A 23454-nucleotide genomic window follows, 5' to 3' on the forward strand; every position below is an offset into this window, starting at 1 on the left:
GCCCAAATTAAAAAAAAAAATGTAAAGGGTACCTAAAAAAACCCAAATGCTATATATATATATATAACCGCTTTTGTGAATACCCCTAATTAAATGTCCACTTTTCGAACTCACTACTTTAACAAACAAAAAAATTGTGAAATAAACAATACTCACCAAATATAAAAAGTATTGTTTATTAACATGTACATTTTTTAAAATAAAAATTATCATTAAATTTTATATCTATTTTTGCTATCACATTAAATATTATACACTTTAAAATGTGACAATTGAGTATGTAACACTTCTCATATTTCCGCTATGAGAGATTTGGTGTTTTGTATGTAATAGTGTCACGTGAAAAATTTAAAAATTTTTCATTTGCGACTTGTTTATTAGAGCATCTCCAACAGCAGTAGGCAAAATAGCTATTGAAAAAATATAAATTTTTACTTTTTAACTACTCATTTTTTTATACACATTTCAACAAATTCTCTATTCTACTCTTTTTTTTTCTTTTTTTTTTAATATATTTTGTGAGAGAGAGTGGAAGAAAGAGGAGGAGAGAGAGAGAGTAAAAGAAAGAAAGTGAGAGAAAAAATATAATAAACAAAACTTATAGTATGAGTGGTGAATAGGCTAATCAACTTATTTACTACTATTCACACTAAATGAAAAAAAAAAAAAAAGGAAGTTAAATTGCATATTCTGCTGGAGACAAAAAAACACTCATAATAATCAAATTTAACTGTCTCAAATGGGTAATTTAATCGGCTGGGAACCACGCCTTATAAAGGCGGAGGTCACTAGTTCGAATCCTCATTTCCTCTTCTTATGTGGACATGTTAAAAAAAAAAAAAAAAGTAGTCAAATTTAACTATTATTAAAGATTTGACCAATTTTTTTGTAAATGCTCTTTTAGTCAAGGAGTTACAATAGAGCCTTTAAAATAGTTGGACATGTTTGCCAATAGCCAAAAAAAAAAAAAAAAGTCTTATACTATTCCTCTCAAAATTAACTCCAAACCTTCTTACTTTTTACATTACATCAATAATTTTTTATTACTATTCAAATAAAAAAAAACTACAAAACAATTATTTATTTATTTATTTTTATTTATTTTACTTTTTCATATAAAACATTCTTACTTTTCTTTTTTTTTGGTAAAATCCATTTAATCTCCTCAAATTATCACCCCAATGACAATCTACCTCCAAAACTATCAATTGCGACAATTTAGTATTTTTGTTTTTATTTAGTTAGGGGGTAATTTCGTTATTTTGTTAAAATTGAGGATAAGTTGTCATTGTTTTGGTAGTTTGGGGGGTAAATTGTCACAATTGATAGTTTGAGGAGTAGATTGTCATTAGGGTGGTAGTTTGAGGAGGTTAAGTGAACTCTACCCTTCTTCTTTTTCACATTAATCAAATCTGTTACAGTTTCAAGCCACTTCTTTTTTCCTTTTTGTAAGGTCAATGGCAAACGGAGCCATTGTATTAATGTATCGAAAAATACACACCATTATTAGAAAGTGTAGCTTTTATCAATTTTATAAAATGGATACTTTAAATGGCATTCTTAGTACTTTTGATTGAAATGAAGTCATTGTAATGTTATATGAAATAGTGCTTTTGATTATTTAACAAAATCCTTATCTAAATATTTCATGGGATAGCAATATATGATAACCTTATTACCGTATTTTCTTGTTTTGCAATCAAAGAAACATATGTAAGCCTCATTTGTCTGTCCCATCCATTCATCAACGGTTCTTTAGAATCCAAATCTTAGAACTTATATTTGCACAAGAAATGATAAAATTCATTATTTCAACCATCTTTATATATAGTGAATGAATGAATCCACCATTGAATTTGTGTGGGACTCACATTAGTCTATAAATCTAATGGTTAATCTATTAAATTTATAAAAAGAAATAGTTAAAAGATGGTTGTGTAACATGCCTCTATTTATATTACATGCATTTCCTAGTTGTTTCACATACATGAGTGTGGAGCAATCACCAAATTACTATTGAGTATATATGTGTGAGTGTAAAATGATTGAGTCAAACTTAAGAAAGATGTTAGAAAGTGTGAATGGTTAATATAACATAGTTTTATCCAAACTCATAAGCTTAAGCTTTTGGGTTGTGTGGTTTTTTTTTTTTGTTTTTTGATTGTGTGGTGTCTTAACATGCTATATTATATTATTATAGCATGTTAAGAAGTGTGAATGGTTAATATAACATAGTTTTATCCAAACTGATAGGCTTAAGCTTTTGGGTTGTGTGGTTTTTTTTTTTTTTTGATTATGCGGTGTCTTAATATGCTATATTATATTATTATAAGCTCACTATAAGACTCCACAAGGTGTTAATCTCCTGAGCAAGAAGTATCAAAGCCAATGGTGATGTTGCTATATAATGGAGAGGCGCAATTAGAAACTAAGGTCTCTAAAGTAGGGATAAATGAACAATGTACAAGCAAGGATGAGCCTCCTTGGAGTGAGGGGCAAAAGTCCATGGCATGAGCTTGTACAAGGTTACTGGAGCAGGAATAGAAGGTGAAAAATGTGCAAATCGTGACCATGAATGATGGTCCTTGGAGAAGGAGCAAAAATGTTCATGGGATAAGCACAAATGATGGTCCATGGATTAGGGACGAAAATGTGCGTGGCACGAACAAACTCACATAACCTACAAGTGATCTTGGAGAGATCCCATAAAAAAAAATTAAAAAAATAAATTAATAAATTAAAATAATAATAATAATAATAAAATTAAAAAAAAAAAGAAAAGAAGAAGAGAAAGCTTCCATTTGAGGGAAAGTATAGGTATGTGGTGATGGACTCACAAATGATGAGGAGATTGTTGAATATACATGTGTGAGTAAACAAGAATTGAGTCCCACATTAAAAAGATATAAGAAGTATGAGTGATTAATATAGCATAATTGGGCCCAAATCATAGGTTTAAGCTTTGAGTTTATATGGTATATCAACATTCTATATTATAGTCTCACTAAAAGACCTTGCAAAGTGTCAATATCCCATACAATTACTATTGTATCTCCTGAAAATTTCATATAGGTTTTTTTTTTTTTTTTTGTATAAGAGTTTGTTTATCTCAGCCTAGTTAATTATAGCCCCTCTTCTTATGATAATGTATTGCTCAAAAACAAATCCAATTGAGCATTGAGATCTCTAATTGAACCCATTTTTCACACACACACACATATATATATATATATATATATATACATTAATGGCTTAAGGCATATGCTTTAATGTGAGAATTAAGATTATCTATCCAGTTAGTTATATTGAATAGGTATTTTTGTCTCCTAAAAAAGTAAAAAGACAAAAATACCCTTTAATATACTTTTTGAAATGTAGCTTCTGCAAATACATTTGCATTCCTATACAAACTAACGCATTAGTTTCAATTATTGAACTTGCCTGCAAAGCACACACACTCAAAGAATTTCTTTTTAGAGTGGCAACCGGTAATTTCTGGTCTCGCCTGACTGGATGCCGCCGGCGATGAATGAACTGCATCTTTTACCTGTGGACTGTCAACTACCTTCTTGCCATCATGAACAATGATGACCTCACAAAAGTCAGGTGCATTCTTTTTGACAAATTCTCCTGTTGCCATCTTTTTCCCCAGTCTCCTAAAGAATGACAATTTAATTAACTAGTTAATTCTCAATTAATTAAATTCATTGTTTTAGCTACATCATCTGTCACAATGTCAGTATATTCAGATATTTGCTTACTTGAATCAAACTCAAGCTAGAGTTTCAACTCTTCGTTTAAGTTGGTTTAGAGCTTGGTAATCTAAACATAGGCATGCATTGATGTATTAATTAGCAAAAGGAAGAGCTAGCATATTGTTAAACTTTAAAGGAGAAACTTCGTTTACCTCCTCTTATGTTTTAATACTTTTACAATCATATCTTTATAGTTTAAAAAGTTGCAATATTTGGGTTCTAAGTTTTAAAAGTTTGCAATGTAAAAAAAAAAAACCAATAGAACACAATCCGTGAGCCAGTAGACCCACGACCATAGGCCTTTTTTTCAATCAAGGATAGTTTTGTATTTTTGTTAGTTTTACATATATTTCACCTACTTATAGTCTAATTTAACCTTAAACTCTAACGATAAGGATGACGTTGCAAAGTCTTAAAATATGGGAACCTAAGATTGCAAATTTTTAAACTATCAAAATATGATTGCAAAAGTGCCAAAACATCGTTGGATAAGTAAAGTTTTCCCATCTTTAAAATTGGACACGATACTTACCCATAAAAGAATTCCTAGATAGTAACTGAGTATTTGATAGATATGCTCTGAAAAATACTTTATTTGATGAAATCAATGTCTAAGAGCCTGTTTGTAATTGCGTTTAATAAATAAAGTTTTTAAGTTAAAAAATATTTTTTTTAAGCTTTTACTAAAAGTGCGTGTTGGTCATTTTTGGGCATTTAAAAGCGTTTTCAATTTATTTTATCAAACGGCTACTTTTTTCTTCAAACAAACTTTTTGAGTGTTAAACGCACTTTTATACTCCTCAAACGCACACCCAAACAAGCTTTAAGGTTAAGAACAATAACATATATAAGAATTAAGATTATGTATTGCTCTAATTAGCTTTAGAATTCTTGTTAGGGTGATCCAAATTCAATCCATCGAGCACAATAAAACTTCAAATTTGAAAGGTATAACATTTCTCATCGTACCTTGAGCAAGGTGGTCGTTTGGTTCCAATGACAAGGCTGGTAATGTTCAGAACAGGAATAAGATCAAGGATTGCTTTGGCTGTCACATCACTCTCAAGGAGCATTGTGTCCACCGTCACCTGTCAAATGGGAAAAAAAACAAAAAAACAAAAGAAAAAGACAAAAAAAGTTCTCATCATCCATTAATTCTCTGGTGCGTGGAGATTTTTTTTTTTTTTTTTTTTTTTTTTATTAACTCTCATCATTTTGCTGGCTGCATAAAGGTTGATCTGCACTGCACCTTGGCCTCATTGCCCAACCGGATATATTTCTGCAGCAGATTGCTTCTCCTGTTATGCTCTTCATTTTTGTAAACTCTCACCTGTTCTTTGCTCAGTTGGCTCATTGATAATCTTCCAACTGTATATCAACCAATGTTTCCAATAAAACACAACAATTAATTAATTCTGTCGTCTTGAATTAACCCATCAAATTAATTTACAGCTAAATTAAATCAATCTCTTTTGATCAGACCTACATGCATTACGTGCCTAAATTTGCCACGCATCAACAAGAGTTCAAAGTTATCTCAAATTCTTTTTTTTTTTTTTAAGTCTTCTTAGCGTGAAAGAAACAATATTCTCCTAATTATCACATGTGTTATAATTATTATTCCATGTCTAATTAACAAGAGTTTCAATAATTAGAGTACACATAAGCAATTTGATAATTCCTTGTCCAATAATTAAGAATTGAAATTTAATAAATCATATAGGGGGCTTTATGTTTATTCCCATAAAATGGTAGTTTTGTAAACTTTGAAGCTGCTTTGGGTGTATTTGAATGATTTTTTCTCCATTATTAATTATTTTATACTCCAACATTTGTTAGTAAATTTTCCCTCCATCGTCTCCGCCGTTAGACACACGATTAATTCAAGTTGAACTACATAAAATCTTGGGTTTTTTTTTTTTTTTTTTTCACAATTTGATCCAAAATCTTAAGGGTGTTGATGTAAATTGAGGATATATATATATACACACAGCATAAGTCTTGCTTATTACAAAGTAGTTTTTTTTTTTTTTTTTTTTTCTTTCAAACTAGAGAGAGAGAGAGAGAGAGGGAGATGCAGAGAAGATAAAAGGAAAAGAGAAAAAACAATTAAGCATTGGTATTACCAGGAGTAGGTATGTAGGTGATAGGAGGAAAGACATGGACAAGAAAAACCCGAGCAGCGGGGGAGACAGCATGATCAAGAGCCCATTTCAGCACATCCAGATCATCTTTTCCGACAGCCACATAAACATCCTTAACACTCATGTCTTTGCTGCTGATCATGCTAGTCTCCTCTACTATCTCCACAATTTCTGCTGACATCATTCGGGCACTACAATTTGCTTCCTCCATTTCTCTCTCTTTCTCTTACACATACATCACAAAGAACAAAAAACTATATATGGGGCTGGCTGAGAGCCAAAAAAACAAGATGATAATTGGGTGTCAGTGATGGGCAGTTTATATGGAAAAAATAAAAAAGAGAATGGGAAAGAGTGGTTGCTCTCAAAGCCACAAAAGAAAAGGAAAAAGAGAGAGAGAGAGAGACAGAGAGAGAGAGAGAGAGAGATTCTCTTTTGTCAAGATTTGCAGGCTAAATGGACATGTCACATAGCAGTATAGCACCCTTCTCTTTATCTTACATATGCATGCCCCTTTAAGAGAAAAAGAAACCTTTTTTTCTTTCTTCTCTTTCTTAATTTATTAGCATAGTTTTAGTCCATTGGGATATTTGACCTTCGTTTGGGGATTTAATGGAGCATCTTTTTGTATCAGCCTCATATTTAGGACAAGGGTCTTCGATGGCCCTACTGTTAGGCATGGGGATGCACTTGAAAAATCAAAAAACACATGGGTCTTACAATGTGGTAGGATTTTATGTTTCCCAACCTTTGGCCTACATTTGCAGCTTTTGTAGTTTGTACTATCTCAATGCCAATATGGTTCCAATTATTTGATCAAAAAGAGACGTGTGTTTCAAGTCCTTCAGATTTTTTTATTTTTTTCTGGGCCCTTTTTCTTTTATGATGGCATAGTTTACGATATTAATTAAAATTATTTTAGATAAAGTAAGCGAAACGTGCAGCAGCAGAGGGCCGGTTCAACAGGCTAGGGAATTAAACTGAAGATGAAGGGCTTGGATGTGAGGAGCTTTAGAATAGTTAATGATCAGTATTGTTCATGAATTCTATGCCAATTCATAAATCTACCTTTGGTGTGCATTTCTATAAATGATTGTCTTGTATTGTTCTTTGGAGATCATACTTTGTTCCAACAGTTTTCAACTCAAATGATGGTAGCCTCTTTGAGGAGCGATTCGCCGATTCCCGATCACTAGTTGCTCTACTCTTACAAAAGAGGTAAAAATGCGACAAATAGTTTGTAGAAGCGGGCCAACAGAAATAGCTTTAATGCCTAAGCCAATTATTTCCATATAAATAGATAATGGCTTAAAGTATATTGTTCCGATGGAAAAATGTCAAAAGATTTGTGTACCTGGGTTGAATGTGGTTTATATTGAGACTAAGCATCGAATGTTATCATGATATTGATGGTTAATCCCCCTTTCCCCTACATCCTACGATTAGGGATGACCTTAGTAGAGCCAAGTGCTACGTGTCAACAAGTTATGGTGCATGTTCCCCTTGGTTTAAGGGATTGACAGGATGTTAGGCTTTGTTTGGCAAAGCCTTTTTTTTTTTGCGAGTTTTGTATTTAGACGAGTGTGCCGTTTCCATACTTTGATACCACCAAATAAGAGTTATGGTTCATTAATAAATGATCTTTCAATTGTCTAATCAATTGGCGACAAGATCTTGGGATCTATGATGACCGATAGGATCGATGCAATGATCAAGCTACGAGATTGGGTCCAATCCTGAATCGATATGGAGTCCAAGATCATTGCCTCAATCGATACAGTCTTCGATGAGCAAACTTTATCAATCGTGATTTGGGCCCAAGATCACTAGAGGGCAGTGATGGGCCTCAATCGATACACGGGGTTCGAAGAGCAAACTTTATCAATTGTGATTTGGGCCTAGGGCTGACGGGCCCAATCCCTAACATACTTCATCAATTTTTATTTTTATTTTTTGAAGTGACATACTTCATCAATTAAACTTCAAACATGGAGTTGCTTTGCATTGTTTCTCCTTCACTTTCAGCAATTACAGCTATAGTTTAGTTGAGTTGAGATTTCTATCTTTTTCTTCTTGCATTGTCCAAGGTGATTGATGGCTGCGCGCCCTACCAATCGGTCGGTCACGCAATATTACAAATAGATCATCTACAGTGTTGTAAACATTCAAAGAAATCAATCTTTGGAAATTGATTAAAAAAATACCCTTTTCTTAAGTGGCTAGCCATTCCTTGATATCATATCTTGGTATTTTTATATTTCTGAGCCATATCTTACTTCAAAAGTTGACTATATCATATAGTATTTCAAAATTTCTGCACAGTAGGGGAGGGAAAATGTTGGTGCCTATTGGCTATAGCTACGAATTCGACAAGGACTTTATAGTTGATAGCCATTTTCTCCATAAAGCTACCATTGCAAAAAGAAAATTAAGCTGGTGACGGCCGACGGCCCGCCATCTTTTCATGAGTCATGACACACACAAAGCAAGAAAGGCCTGGTAAAACGAGCCTAGCTACTAAAGCCTTATTATCATACAAGAAATATGTCATTTACATTAAGGAATAAATGTTTTTCAGGAGATCGACCACACAACATCGTTCAAAGTAGATGGAATGACTATCGAGGGTAATGGTTTAATGGCTAAAGAAAATTTTCAAGTGGTCAGGGCATGTATTAAGGTGTGAGTTAGAATCTCTGCAATGGAGCATCCCCAGATATGCCTAATTAGTATTAGCCGTCTTGGATTTTTATTGATTTTCTGGTGGGGTTGAGTTAGATTATGACTCAGTCAGACTTGAGGGAGCGCATGCGGTTCCCACCGTCTAGGCATCTCTTGTGTAGCTCTCAGCGTGTAGATGTTACTATGGTCACGTTTGAATAGAATAGCCACAATTGGTCTCCTTAACCTACCATTTTTCTCTAAGAATGTGTATGTAAGAATGGGTTGTCTCTAGCTTGTTTTATGTTAATAAAAATAGAGATGCGTTATTTTATAATTAAGATTTGATTTTATTTCATTTAATTGTGTACATGATATAATGATATTTAAAAAATTTAAATGATGCACCAACGTATTTTGTATGTGGCATCATATATACAATTACGTATAATAAAATAAAATTTTGACCATAAAATGACTAATTGCTATTTTAAAATGAGATCCGTGCTCGTTGACAGATAAGGAAATTAAGGGAGAGGAAAAAGTAAAAAGCCCGAAAATACTTTAAAGGGCATTATTTTGTTAATTAAGTGGTTTAAAGGCCATATTGCAGAGGTTTTTTTTTTTTTTTAAATAATAATCAGAGACTCTTATATTGATCAATCATAAAAAAGAGTACAGTGCTACCAGAAAAACCAACCGAATAAACTCCAATTTCTTCCTAATGGCCTTAACAGACAATAGATAGCGCCATCTCAAAAGCTACACCTTCCATTGTCCCCATTAGTTTCTGCGAAATCAGAGCTAGATAAGTTTTCTAGTGTACATTTCTGAATCTCAAACCAGCAGAGCAGAATGCTCCAAACGAATAATATCATGAAGACACTCAGGTGTTACATCATTCCAAGACATATCGAGACCTTTGGAGGCTGCAAACTTAGAAAGAAGATGGGCAGCTCTGTTCCCATTGCAGAGGTTTTTGAGTTACAAAGTTGCGTTGACAATTTATACTGTAATGTCCTTGTAATAACAGGTTTTTACAACACGAGCTCCTCCAGGAGACAAATTTATTTCTAATATGAAAACTAGCTTTTCCATAAGGGCATTATTATCATAAGTAAATTAGGGAATAAAAATTAAAATTTTAATAATTTTAGGAACATGTAAAATGTGATGCAGAATACAATTGGAGTTAAAAAGTTTTGAGGCCACAATATTGTGAATATCAAGGTCGGTACCATTGCCCACTTGGATTTAATCGAAAGTGATATGATGTGTGGCTCCACTATTAGAGTGTTATACCCATGAAAAATAAAAGTTCAAGAAAAATAAAAAATTTAGAGATAATGACGTAAAATAGTGGATATTGACGTCATTTGGAAACGTATAAAATTAATTATGATTTAAGGAGAAAGAAAATCCATGAAGATCGAAGGGAGATAATCACAGTATTATAAATACCCCGTTGTGTAACTATGCAAAGAATATAAAAAAGAACCATCTATTCTCATGTTCTCTTATTGTCTTATTTTTTTTTTTAATTTTCTTATGATATGAGAGTCGAGGTTTTAAATTTGAACATCAATTCTACGGTTTATGTCTCATTTTCATTTAAAATTCACATCTTAAGAGAAAAATTGGATCAAAGTTGAATTTAAGTTGTGCTTTTATCATTTTCCTTTTTAAAATCCCATTCTCATGTTACTTTTGAAGAGTCAAATGGAATTAAACATCTAGTTATTTTTAAATTAACCCTTTTTACGTACCTTTCCTTCCCTTCTTTCTTTTGAAGTTTCAAATGGAAATTAATAATTAATGAATGTGCTTTTGCAATTTGTCTGCCCTTATCCCTCCAAATCTACGATCAACGATGGCGGTTCTTTTGATAATGCTTTTCAACATAAAAGAAAAAGCATTGACAAATAATTTAAATAAAAAAATATTTAAAATTACGTTCACTTTTATATTATATCTCGATTAAAAATAAAAAATACCATCTAAAAAATGTTGACAAACAAATATATTATTAAGAAATCTATCATATTTTTCAGAACCTTTGAGATGCGAAAATTAAGAAGAATGCAAAAATCAATAAACAATCACAAAAACACAACGATTTATGTGAATTTTACGAGATTATGATACATCATTTGAGAATTAACTTTTTTTAAAAAAAATCTAAGATTAGTATCACTTCTCTTTTGAGAATAATGATGAAAGATTGGTTCCCATGTGATTGTTAACATATAATATTGTATTGTGCTCCATTATCATTTTGTTTTGACAAGCACCACGATTTCATTAATTTCGTGCCTTCCTTGTAAGCCTCCACCATACATATTGCCACGTATGTTCATGCTTGTTTGCACATGTCAACGCACTTTAATTAACATATGTGGTATGATAAAGGTACAATTTTGACCAAATTTTTCTCTTATTTTATTATTTTTTTAAAAAAAAAACAAAATAATAAAATTTTTTGAAGCAATAATATCCAATATGATCCTTTTTTATTTGGTATTTTTCTTCATAAACATGGTCAGTTTTTTTAAAAAAACAAATGGTTATTATTATGAAGAAAAAGACCATTTTTTTAATACAAAAAATACCAAATAAAAAAGGGATCACATAGGATGTTATTGCTTAAGAAATTTTTTTATTTTATTTTTTTTATTTTTTAAAAATGACCACATAAGATAAACATTGGACCAAAGTTGTGCCTTTATCATTTCTCTCTATATATATACTTTAAATAATGTGATAGAACATTAGTGATCAAAGGATGGAAACCCTACAGAGCTTTTGAAATGAAAAATTGATAGGAAGTTGATTAAACTCTCCTAAATGGATGAACTGTAGAGCCGTCATTCCACCCAAAAATTATATATATAATACCCTACTGATAACAATGTTAAAATAGTAATTCAACCTAACATGAAAAGAACTATTTATTCGCATAATTAGTTATCGCGTTTGGTTGAAAAATCAGTAACACAAAACTATCGTGCGCTGAATTATGACTGAACGTTTTTAAGTCAGAATTCAGGCTAGAAGCAACATGTACGCCCGTTGCCCGATTGCCAACCTATAGTAGAGGCCTAGTAGGCTCTTAGAGACACATGTCATTGGTGAAGCTATCTAGGCAGGCCAGCCGCATGGGCCACCTTGAAGTACAATTTTCACCGAACGGCAAGTAAAATTTTTTGCAGATGACTTAAATACTCAACATATATATATATATATATATATATATATATATAGTTTCCTCAATAATTTAGTCCTAGAAAGTAATAATGTTATCTGAAATCTGTCCAAAAGTGTGGTCACTTTCGAATTTTTTGTAATTTTTTTTTTTTTTTAAATAGCTTTCCATACCTTGTGGTGTTTAGACTTTTTGGTCTTTGAAATTAGGTGATTCCCGAATAATCCAAATGTATGGATTTTGTAGTGAGATGCAGTAAGAGGCCGGAGTCAAAAGGTTTTATAATAGATCGAACGATGAATCATCTAATATAATAGTCGAAAAATATTAAGGGGTGGTTCACATCTATCTACCTTTGACCAAGAGCACTCGGGGGCATAGGAGATAGATTAATTTGAGGTCTAATGATGTCCTGGTCGTTTCATGTCATCTCATCATCATCATTTCGTGAACGAAATTCCTGCATATTATCCTAATTTCTGTTTTTCTTATATTAGAAAATGACCTGCTTGTTTGTTTATTTCTCGCCTGTAATGTAATTAAAATTGAAAAAACTTCTCTGCACTTTGATCGATCTTGTTGATGAGATGCCCCATGCTGATTATTTGTACTCTCTCTCCTCACATGCATCATGCATGTCATATGTATTCATCCATGTGAAACATAAGTTTAGACCCCAAGTTCTTAAACAATGAATATTTCGATCCTTACAACAATAAAGATTAAAAAAGTTATCAACTTTTTTTTTTTAAAAAAAAAATTTAAGTAATACCATTGAAGCATATGGGATACGCGATGATTGTAGATAAGTTTAATGTGGCGGACCATTAAGTTTTTGAATGAAATATGAACGGAAAAACCAAATGTGTTTATAAATTATTTATATGTACTATTTGTGATACTTTTGAGAACCGAGAGATTTATTTAATTTCGTGTCAAATCCCAAGAACTAAAAAAAATAGTTAACTCATCCAAAAATTTATGTAGCATGTGTCATGAACTTTTTCGTCTCTCTTTATGGTTGAGGTTTATTGTGTAAATGCTGCTTCAGGAATACGGCTTTTGCAGTGAATGCGCCCATGTCAAGATGAGAGATGAGGTGAGATAAGATTCAACACAAATTTGGTTTAAATCAACATTCTCACGTTTTTTTCATACTAATTTTTCGTACCTAACATTTTTATTTTTTTCTACATCAATCCACGTAAGCTACAATAACATTGTAGCGAAGAAAAAATGGTTTGTCAAACAAATTGACCAAAGACAGTTTCAATGGTAGCTCAGCCAAGTATATCATCCCTTTGACTGCAGGCTGTAATTAAAGGTGCGTTAGGATTGCGATTATGCAAAAAGAATAATTTGTGTTTTTAAAAAATATCGCAAAATGTAAGGCATTTGGCATTGCGATTTAAAAAGTACTTAATTTAAAATAGAAAAAAAAGAAAAGAAAAAGAAATCTGCAATTTTTATAAGCAAGTAAGAAGGCTAGGGGTGCTTATTTGAAAAAGTGCGAATTCAAACCAAAATTACGATTTCGCATAACAAATATTTGGTAAAAAAGTACTTTTTAACATGTTTTATCAAACACTTTTGTGATTTTTAAAAGTAGCGATTTCAAATACGCAATTTTTAAAATCACACTTATTAAAACCGCAATCTTAAACAGACCCTATATTCAAACCAAATCAATCAAGGAAAGATGTAACCTATAAGGCTTTAACATGTGAATGTAAACCATATGCCAAACGATCTTAATCTTTGTCTATTTTCTCTCTTTCCTTTCTCTCTCTCTTCATATTATTATGCGTTTCTATATAGGCTATGTCGGTTAATCAATAAAAGAATAGTAATCCTACAATCTCAATAATGAGCTCTATCTTTCCTTGATTATCTTTTATAGTATTACTTACACTGTACAAGCACTGGATTATCTTTTTCTAGTAATCCCACAATCTCAATAATTCATCAAGACATCTAAAGAATCTATCTGACACTATGAAAGCCCAGTAAGTCATCTGCATCATTGATTTTTGTTTCATCTAATGGTGAAACTCTAAGATCCATTTCTCAATCCCCCTGTCTTTTCGGGTGTACTTAGTTTCTATCTCCAACTAAAGGAAATAAAGTAGAGCATATAGAGATGAAGAAGTAAAACGGAAAGCTTTAGAAGTGGTCGGACCACGAGTCCACTTTCTAATACAGGGACCATTTACTAGAATATATAGACAGGCAATTGTAACAGAAGGCTAAGCTCACGATAATATCTCAGACTTGAACAGAATCTTCTGCTATCTGTCATATGTATGACATATGTATTATGTATATTCGCACTTGGTTGGGGAAAGTCAATATATTCTCCCCATAAACATCAATTGATGTGACGTGTTTTAAGTGATTTTTATTTTGTTTTGTATTTTTTTTTTAAAAAAAAAGTCACTTAAAACGCGTTATATAGTCGGTGTGAAATGAGTGTGAAGAGTAGAAATTTACTCATGTTCTAAAAAGAAGATAAAACAAAAAGAACTTACATTTAGCTGGTCTTGAAAGAGACGAGGTCATTTTTTTAGGGAGGGCGGCAAGCTCTTTGTGACCCTTCAAACTAAAAGCAAATTTGATCACATCTAAAGCCAGAAGGTCAACTTGATCTTATTGTGGAATGTAATGATGAAAACTTTGAACATCAAATGATACTGCAGAGATCTCCGTATATCATTTACCAAATTATGAGAGTGATGGGCACTCTTGGAATTGTGGTGGGGCGATCTTAAAACTCCTTTTTCTCCTTGTGGTTCCAATCTTTCTTCAAAGTTCTTTATATATGGTGACCCATTTCATACTAGAACTCAAGATCTGCACACGTGCTATAGCAGACAGACATGGCGAAGGCCATTCTTCTTGTTCTCAAAATATTGATGATTCTAATATTCACTGGTTGGATTTCCATTTGGCTTCTAAAGCCGACAGACCTGTGGACAAGGAAATGGAAAGGAGCTGAAGAGAGAGCTAGGCCTACTCTGTTTGGATATTATGGTACATACTTGGGACTTCATAAAAAAAAAAATATTATGGGTTTTACCTACTTCCAAGAATTTCTTCTTGATTCCCTTATATGGGTTTCATTCAAGGTACAGAATTATGATTGTGAATTATGTTATAAATACTAATTCATAGTGGATATGTTGCAGGTCTTAACTTTGCTGTGTACACATTTCCTGTAATTGCCCTGGCTATAATTGGACTTGTTTACTTGGATTTGAAGGCCAGGGAGCCAACCAGCAGGTAAGAACATCACAGCCATAAATTTCATTCATTGATTTATTTTGTTTTCTCCTGATTAATATGGATGATAACAGACAAGCAGCAAGGAGTTCACCTGCAGCTTTCTCAAATCCACTGGTTGTGAACACTTTTATTGGTGTTTTATCTGGTGTTGAAATTCTGGCAGTGCTTCTATTTATCCTCGTTTTAGCATGGACTTTCTATGCTCGCATCTCTAATGATTTCAAGAAGTTGATGCCAGTTAAATCACTGAAGCTGCAATTGTAAGTACTGTGCTTGATATTTTGAAACACTGAAAACCAAAAATTTCACCAATGTTAATTGATGCTTCCTCTGTATTTCAGATGGCAACTCAAGTACTTAAGAGTGGCAACCCGGTTTGGTTTGCTAACAGAGGCCTGCTTGGCTTTGCTGCTTCTGCCTATTTTAAGGGGGCTGGCCATATTTCGCTTGGTTGGCATCCAGTTTGAAGCTTCAGTAAGATACCACACATGGGTTGGGACAGCAATGCTTGTTTTTGCCACTTTACATGGTGCAAGCACTTTGTTCATCTGGGGTGTCAGCCACCACGTCCAGGATGAGGTAATCAAATCATCACTTATTGCAAAAGTTTAAACTCTCACATGTGATCTCAAATACCCCTTTCTTAATAAGTGAGCTCTGACACGTAAATATTTAATTGAAATGAGAGATGAATAATCAAGACAAAGTTCGATCTCAAGGCTTTTGCTTTAATACCATATTATATCACTACTTATCCCAAAAACTTGAGCAGATAGAAATGAGTGAATATAATCATCTAACTTATATTTTAACATACCATTTAGGTACTATTTGGTATTGCAGTTTAACTTGTTTACTGTTTTTCCCTGGCTTGTGTTTCTTGAACAACAGATATGGAGATGGCAGAAAACAGGCAGGATATACCTTGCTGGGGAGATTGCTCTTGTTACAGGGATAGTAATCTGGATTACATCTCTTCCTCAGATAAGGAGGAAAAAGTTTGAACTCTTCTATTACACGCACCATCTATACATAGTCTTCCTAGTATTTTTCTTATTTCATGCTGGAGATAGGCACTTCTATATGATTTTCCCTGGGATTTTTCTCTTTGGCATTGACAAGATACTCCGAATCATACAATCAAGACCAGAAACTTGCATTCTTTCGGCACGAATCTTCCCTTCTAGGGCTATAGAACTTATTCTGCCCAAGGATCCAAGTAATGTCTGTAGTCCCTTTTCAGTTACCAGAAAATCATGTAGAGAAGGATTGGAAGTTCACAGAAAGCAATTAATTTTTCCTACTCGTTGCAGGTTTGAAGTATAACCCCACAAGTGTTATATTTATGAAGATTCAAAGTATATCCACAACTCAATGGCACCCCTTCAGTATAACCTCAAGCTCTAGTATTGACAATGACTCCATGTCTGTTATGGTTAAATGTGAGGGATCGTGGACAAGTTCCCTCTATGACTTGATACAAGCTGAGCTGCACTCTCATGCTGATAAGACAAAGTGCATACCAGTAGCAGTTGAAGGCCCTTATGGACCTGCCTCAGTTGACTTCCTAAGGTGCAGAAAATGATCATACTATATATTAAAACTTTTTCTTTGATTGTTTATAGGAGTTGTTCACAAATGCTCATCGGTTCACTATTGCCTAGAAATCATGTTTTGTTAAAAGAAAATTTTCAAAATTAGTATAATTGGAGTATTTTGAAGTTGGCATTTATACTACTCAACTCACACCTATTGCTTTAAAGCAACCGATTTTGGGGTGTCTGCATTTGTGTGTATGCTCTAGCACGGTGAGAAGCACCGGATGCACACGCGAGTTGTTTTAATATACAGAAAATTTTCTCTTTTTCTGTCTCTCTCAAAACCTTTGTAAAATTTGAGTTCGTAAAGAAAGCGACTCAGTAACGCACCTTAATACCATTTAAGATGTTTAAGGTAGATTTTCAACTCTAATAACAAATCTTTTTTTGCAGATATGACAGTCTGCTTCTGATAGCAGGTGGAATTGGGATAACTCCATTTCTGAGCATTTTGCAGGAAATTGCTTCAGCACAAAACAGCAGCAGATATGGTCTCCCCACAAGAATGCAGCTTATATTTGTTGTTAAAAAGTCTCAGGACATATATCTGCTGAACTCAATCTCATCTCTTCTCCAGAACCATTCAAGTGAAGGACTGCATCTAAAACTGAAAATTTTTGTGACCCAAGAAGGGCAATCTAATCCAACAGTAAGAGAATTTCTAAGCGACTCATCGCAGATTCAAACAGTACACTTCAGCACAAAATGTTCGAATCATGCAATATATGGACTCGAAAGTTTCCTTCGGATTGCTGCCTTGGCTGGATTCTGCTGCATCATGTTTCTTGTTTCTCTTATTTGTTTGAATCATATCTTTGCTCCCAACCAAAAGAAGACATCTAAAGCCTCCAAAGAAAAGACTCCATCTTGGGTTGTTGATCTGCTTCTCTTATCTTCCTTTCTCATAGCTTTAACATGCAGCAGTTTATTTGCAATAATTTTGAGAATGAGAAGGCTGAAGAATGAGAACATTCCACAAGTCTCCCAAAAGCCAGGCAAAGCCATGGACACAGAAACAGGGAGCTTCCTTGAGGAACATGAAATTCATTTTGTAGGAAGGCCTGACTTTCATGGTACTTTTATGTATTCCTTTTTCCATGCCTTTACTTTATATTCTTAGGATTGGAAGTATGGATTCTAACAAGTGAATTGAACAGATATTTTTGCAAAGTTTCCAAATGAAACGGGTGGATCAGATGTTGGAGTCTTGGTCTGTGGACCTGGATCAATGAAAGAGTCAGTAGCATCAGTATGCCAGCAGAAATCTGTGGGTTTCCAGACGGGTGCTAAGAAAAAGAAGCCACGCTTCAGCTTCCACAGCCTCAGCTTCTCCCTCTAGTGCTCAATCACAACATATAATGCAAATGTAAGGAGACTTGTACTAGCTAGGGGTCATGGACGGCTTTGGCTTAGGTGCCGTAAAAAAAACACTATGAGAACATATCTGCTGTAGTTTTTTCAACGGTCTATCTAGATTGCCTGCTTATGCGATTGTCATTTAGGCTACCAAATACTGGAATTTGGGCATGTACATTTTTAATCTAATACTATTTTGTACTTGGAATGTCATCAAAGGACTTGGAACTCTTTCTAGAACATAAGAATCAGTGGGTGAATTTCTGTCACAGTAGCACTAATGATGGCCACTCTCCTGATGTGGATTTCTTACCCTTTGTTACATAATTCTGTTCTCTTATCTAAATTTCAACTTTTAGGGTTACAAATAGCTTATACATAATCATTTAGGTGAAATCTTTTCCTTTAGTGCCCATGCATGACAACTGTGGAGAATAGCCTTCGCATCTTCTATTAAGTGCCCATAGTTTGCCCAGCAGCTTTCCTCCCTAAGTAGGGCTTGAACCACTTCAAGAGAGTTTCCCTCAAGGATGACATTACTTACGCCATGTTGGGAAAATTGATAATTAGTTGGCAACCAATTTCTCACTAGACTCAAAAAAAATAAAATAAAATAAAATAAAATAAAAATTCCCACTAGACTTTTATGCGAAAGACAAGTTTGAAAAGAAAACAAACGAGATCACATAAGTACACAAAGAGTTTATGTGGTTCGGCAATATGTGTATGTCCACGAGGTGTGATCCAGTCTCCTTTACTATTGAGAAATATTGAGTACAATGGTACAAGCTTGAACCACTCAAGTTTAATATCTCAAACCTAAGTCCTTAACCCCTTGTACACCCGACTCAACTGTCCCTCTCAAATATCCAGTAAAAAAAAACTCTCTACACTATGTAAATGCCACAAAGTGCTCTCACCAATTTGGATTTTCTGGGTGATCTCAACTGAGGACTACATGTCATTTTATAGAGGCTTAATCACGAAAAATAGGAGAACAATTTTAATCCAATTACTGTTGGAAAAACAAAACCATCATGAATACAAAGTCTTTTCCATGATGAAGATAAACATTACGGCTCACATGTTTACCCACACACGTTTTCTCCAGAAATCTAATTCCAAGTTGTTCTTGAACTCCTTTTAAAACTAACCTTATCCTCTTATAGATAAATAGGACTTGAGCCCACCAACTTAAATATTGATATTTTTTAGGAATTATCTTCACACTTGTTGACAATTTAAGCCATTATCAACAATCTCCACCTTGGCGAAAATTTCACAACCTCCACCTGAGACCTCAGGTCCGCATCTTGACCAATGCCCATCCCCACGCCCTAGGATGTCGTACAAAACACTGTCTATACCAACAGTAATAATTCTACAAGAATTATCATGCTCCACCATAAAGAGCACATGCACTTAGAATTAAACTATTCCAAGAATTTTCATTTTTTGGCACATGTCGAAAAAATCCTGCCGAAAAATATGGTACAACTTCCATGTTTGGTTCCCCCGGAAGTTCATCAGCCATCGACACCCTTTTCCACCACATACCCGACATCAAAAAACCAAACCAATGTCTCGTATGCTAATGTGGACCCGCTAATAGAACACATCCATTATCCTGACATTTTTAGCCGTCATGTCAAAGAATGTACATGCCCTTATCAAATAACATCATCATTTCTTTCTGTAATGAGAGAAACAATATTAGCATTTTTGGAGCATTCTGTCGAACCTGCTCCTCTTTTTGGGCAATTTCTTTTAAGATGTCTAGATTGCCTGCAACCCCAGCATACAAGATTTCCCTTCATAGAGTTCTTTTCTTCCAGTTTGCAACTACCAACGCCTAGTTCTCAAGTGTAGAATTATGTCCACCACTCAGCCTTTTTTCCTCTTACAGAAGTTTGCTGGTAACTTCTGAGAAGAAAATCTTCTCTTTCCCATGAATCAAAATTGGCTTCATATGTTCATTGGAAAATGGAAGAGACAAGATAAGCCTCAAGGCCTTATCTTCATCATCCATTTTAACTCCTAGAGCTTTGAGCTCAGAGACGATTTCATTGAGAACACTCAAATGGTTTGAAATAGTCACACCCTCAGTCATTCGTATTGTATGAAACTGCTTCTTCAGGTACACCCGGTTAGAGGTTCCCTTCATTTGATACATCTCCTCGAGCTTCTCCCAAAGCTCTTTTGCCGTTGACGTACCTTCCATATTAGCAAGAACGTTCTTAGCGAGACACAACACCGCCCTCAGATCCAAATCCTCCCAATCTACGTCGCTAGTACCGGATTCTCCGGCACCATCACTAAAACTAGAGGCGGGTATACCTCTCAACGTTCTGTGTAGCCCAGATTGAATTAGGATGTCCTTGACTTGTATTTGCCATAAGCCAAAGTTCATTCTCCCGTTGAACCTTTCAATCCCAAACTTCAAGGACTGCATTTCTTCTTAACGAATAGAAATCCACAATCAAGATCTGATACCAATTGTTAGGTGGTCTTGGGCCTATCTCAACCCTAAAAGCTAGCTCAAGAGGTGAGGCTTTCTCTCAACTTATAAACTAACCACTAGCTCCTTCCACGTATAAATTTGTTGGGGTTATCCCACATCGGTTTTGGAAGGGGTTGGTGGTCAGTTTATAAGTGTGAGGGAAAGCATCACCTCTTGAGCTAGTTTTTGCAGTTGAGATAGGCGTAAGACCACCCAACATTGGTATTAGAGCCTAGGTTTGCCAACAAATCTCGGCTTAACTGTCCACAGGAGAAACGAGTTGTCGCTGCTCAAACTCAAGGCCCGATATGTGAGGGGAAGATTGTTGGGGTTATCCCACATCGGTTGTGGAAGGAGCTGGTGATCAGTTTATAAGTGTGAGGGAAAGCTTCACCTCTTGATCCAGCTTTTGAGGTTGAGATAGGCCAAAGATCACCTAACACTCCCAACTGTCGAATGAGGTCCACTGCAGTCCATGCCCCTAACGCTTCTGTTGTTGTAGAATCGCAATCACTGATAAAGGGTCTATTGCACACTTCATTTCTAGCACATGACCAGCATGATCCCGCACTACTATCCCAATTCCCATTGTCTTCTTATGTACATCTACTGCCGCGTCCCAGTTACATTTTACCTTCCCCACTGCTCGTGTAGTCCACTGCCCACTTTGCTACTGTTTTGGTGGCCTTGTTTCAGTGTTCTTTCCTTGCTCCGCTTGTGTGTGTGCCTTCATCTGCTCCTCAGCGATTTTAATGATTTTCTTTGAGGGGATGAACTCACCTCTGAAGACCAACTTATTTCTCCTCAACCAAATTTGTCTTGCAATGTATATCACCTTCTCTATTTCCATTTCCTCCAACCGCCCCAACAATTTTTCAAGGATATTAAGGAAAGCATCCTCATCACTGGTGCATTTCTGAATTTTAGTACTAAACTCCAGCCATACATCCCTTGCATTGGAACAACTCCACAACACATGTCCCACGGTTTCCACTTCTTTCCAACATATTGGGCAGAGAGGATCATCTGTGATTTTCCTCTTGAATAGATTCTCCTTGGTGGGTAAGATGTTATTACATGCATGCAAAAGAAACATTTTACCACTCTCGGCCCTTGGATTCTCCAAATTTGCTTCCATAAAGATTTCATGGACTCTATGTTTGAGCTGCCTCCTACGTCTTGTTCACTACCTACCGAAAATATTCCACTCCTATTGCCAACCCATAATAGGCCTTTTCGGGTATTGGGGCAAATAGCCATACCACAAATTGTTTCCACTTCTTCTGGATCGAAGATTTCTTGTATGAGGGGATGTTCCACCATTGAGTCTCGTTATCAATCAAGTCACACATCTTTGCTTCTCGATCCAAAACTCGGATTGGGGATTGAATTTCATAAGTTGTAGGTACCGGTATCCATTTATCTCCCCAAATCTTGATGTTCCTCCCATCCCCTACTCTCCATCGCATGCCTACCTTCAATAGGTATCTTGCATTCCATAGACTGTGCCATACTTATGAAGGTTGTTTAACCATAGGGGTGTCGAGAAAATTCCCCATAGAGTGTGGATTTTGTACAATTCTCCACCCTTGTTTAGCTAATAAGGCTTCAAATCCCAGAAACTCAAGCCCCCAATCTCCTTAGCTCTCCCCATTTTATTCCAACTCATCAAAGCTACTTTCGACTCATTTCCCTTATGCCCCCACCAAAACTTTGCCATCATAGAGTTAATGTCATTGCATAATGTCTTGGGCAATTGGAACACACCCATTGTGTATGTGGGTATGGCTTGGATTACTGCCTTCAACAAAACTTCTTTCCCCGCATGTGAGAGAAATTTTTCTTTCCAACCATGTATTATGACGTATATGCGCCAATTAACTCCTGAGAAGGAACGAATCTTGGATTGTCCGATGAGCTGGCAACCCTAGGTATTTTTCATTCCTTTGGGTGGAATTAACTTCAGCAAGTGACAAAATATTCCCCGTTACCTCTTGTTTGGTATTGCGGCTAAAGAACATAGATGTCTTTCCTCTATTCAACTTTTCCCCTGATGCCTTCTCATATGCTTCTAACATCTGTTGGAGACAGTCCCACTCATTAGGGTTGGCCTTATAGAATAAGAGACTATCATCTGCAAAGAAGAGGAGATTTAATTTGGTGCCTCCACGAGTTATGGGTAGCCCTGTAATTCCCCATTCTTTTTTGCCTGATTTAATGATGTACTCAAGCCTTCTGCACACAAGATGAAAAAATATGGTGAAAGTGGATCGCCCTGTCTCAGTCCTCTTGAAGGGGTAATCTGCCCAAACGCCTGCCCATTGACTAAAACTGAATATTTTACGGTACTAACACATGTCATCATCATTTGTACCCAGCGGTCAGCAAAGCCAATCTTCTGCTTTACTTTTTCTAAAAATTTCCACTCCACCCTGTCGTAGGCCTTGCTTATATCCAGTTTTAACACCATGTACCCCTCCCTCCCTTTCCTCCGAGTATCCTTAGTGTGTAGAACCTCGAATGCAATGAGAATATTTTCTGTGATCAACCTCCCTGGGATAAATGCACTTTGGTTGGGAGATATAATATCTGCCAACACCTTCTTCATTCTCTTTGCTAACACTTTAGCAATGAGTTTATACATGACATTACATAGATTAATTGGGCAAAATTCAATGATATGAGTAGGGTTTTCACTCTAGGAATCAGTGCAATGTAAGTATTGTTAATGTCTGCATCAAAACCACCCCCATTAAGGAATTCAAGCACAGCGGTACATACCTCATTTTGAACCGTGTCCCAGGCTTTTTGGTAAAAGCAAGCTGCAAATCCATCAGGTCCAGGGGACTTCAATGGATGCATTTGGGAGAGAGTCGTCTCAACATCTGCCACCACAAACGGCCGCAACATCCATGCATTCATCTCCGGCGTCACCCTAGCCTCCAAGCCCTCCAAG

General features: G+C 35.1%; 2 protein-coding genes across 2 annotated transcripts; one reads left to right on the forward strand and one right to left on the reverse strand.

Annotated features, from left to right (window-relative positions):
* Positions 1-3335: 3335 nt before the first annotated feature.
* Positions 3336-6303, reverse strand: LOC132176195 (U-box domain-containing protein 52-like). Its single transcript, XM_059588332.1, has 4 exons — positions 5882-6303; positions 5005-5123; positions 4725-4843; positions 3336-3656 (listed from the first exon to the last, which is right to left on the reverse strand). Exons 1-4 carry the CDS (start codon positions 6108-6110, stop codon positions 3425-3427), a joined length of 699 nt encoding a protein of 232 aa, XP_059444315.1. The 5' UTR covers positions 6111-6303; the 3' UTR covers positions 3336-3424.
* Positions 6304-14543: 8240 nt separating this feature from the next.
* LOC132175162 (ferric reduction oxidase 8, mitochondrial) lies at positions 14544-18267 on the forward strand. Its single transcript, XM_059587009.1, has 8 exons — positions 14544-14792; positions 14948-15041; positions 15116-15304; positions 15386-15623; positions 15936-16263; positions 16358-16616; positions 17036-17715; positions 17800-18267. Exons 1-8 carry the CDS (start codon positions 14639-14641, stop codon positions 17979-17981), a joined length of 2124 nt encoding a protein of 707 aa, XP_059442992.1. The 5' UTR covers positions 14544-14638; the 3' UTR covers positions 17982-18267.
* Positions 18268-23454: the final 5187 nt, after the last annotated feature.

Source organism: Corylus avellana, chromosome ca3 (genome assembly GCF_901000735.1).
Source record: "Corylus avellana chromosome ca3, CavTom2PMs-1.0".
NCBI lineage: Eukaryota > Viridiplantae > Streptophyta > Magnoliopsida > Fagales > Betulaceae > Corylus > Corylus avellana.

Bases quoted from the DNA above. Each gene is read 5' to 3' on its own strand.
- LOC132175162 (XM_059587009.1), top strand. From the start codon at position 14,639: ATGGCGAAGGCCATTCTTCTTGTTCTCAAAATATTGATGATTCTAATA. The intron at 16,264-16,357 runs GTAATGTCTGTA...TACTCGTTGCAG, and splicing joins TATTCTGCCCAAGGATCCAA to GTTTGAAGTATAACCCCACA. The intron at 16,617-17,035 runs GTGCAGAAAATG...CTTTTTTTGCAG, and splicing joins GCCTCAGTTGACTTCCTAAG to ATATGACAGTCTGCTTCTGA.
- LOC132176195 (XM_059588332.1), bottom strand. From the start codon at position 6,110: ATGGAGGAAGCAAATTGTAGTGCCCGAATGATGTCAGCAGAAATTGTG. The intron at 5,124-5,881 runs GTAATACCAATG...GTTGATATACAG, and splicing joins CACCTACATACCTACTCCTG to TTGGAAGATTATCAATGAGC. The intron at 3,657-4,724 runs GTACGATGAGAA...GTCATTCTTTAG, and splicing joins AAACGACCACCTTGCTCAAG to GAGACTGGGGAAAAAGATGG.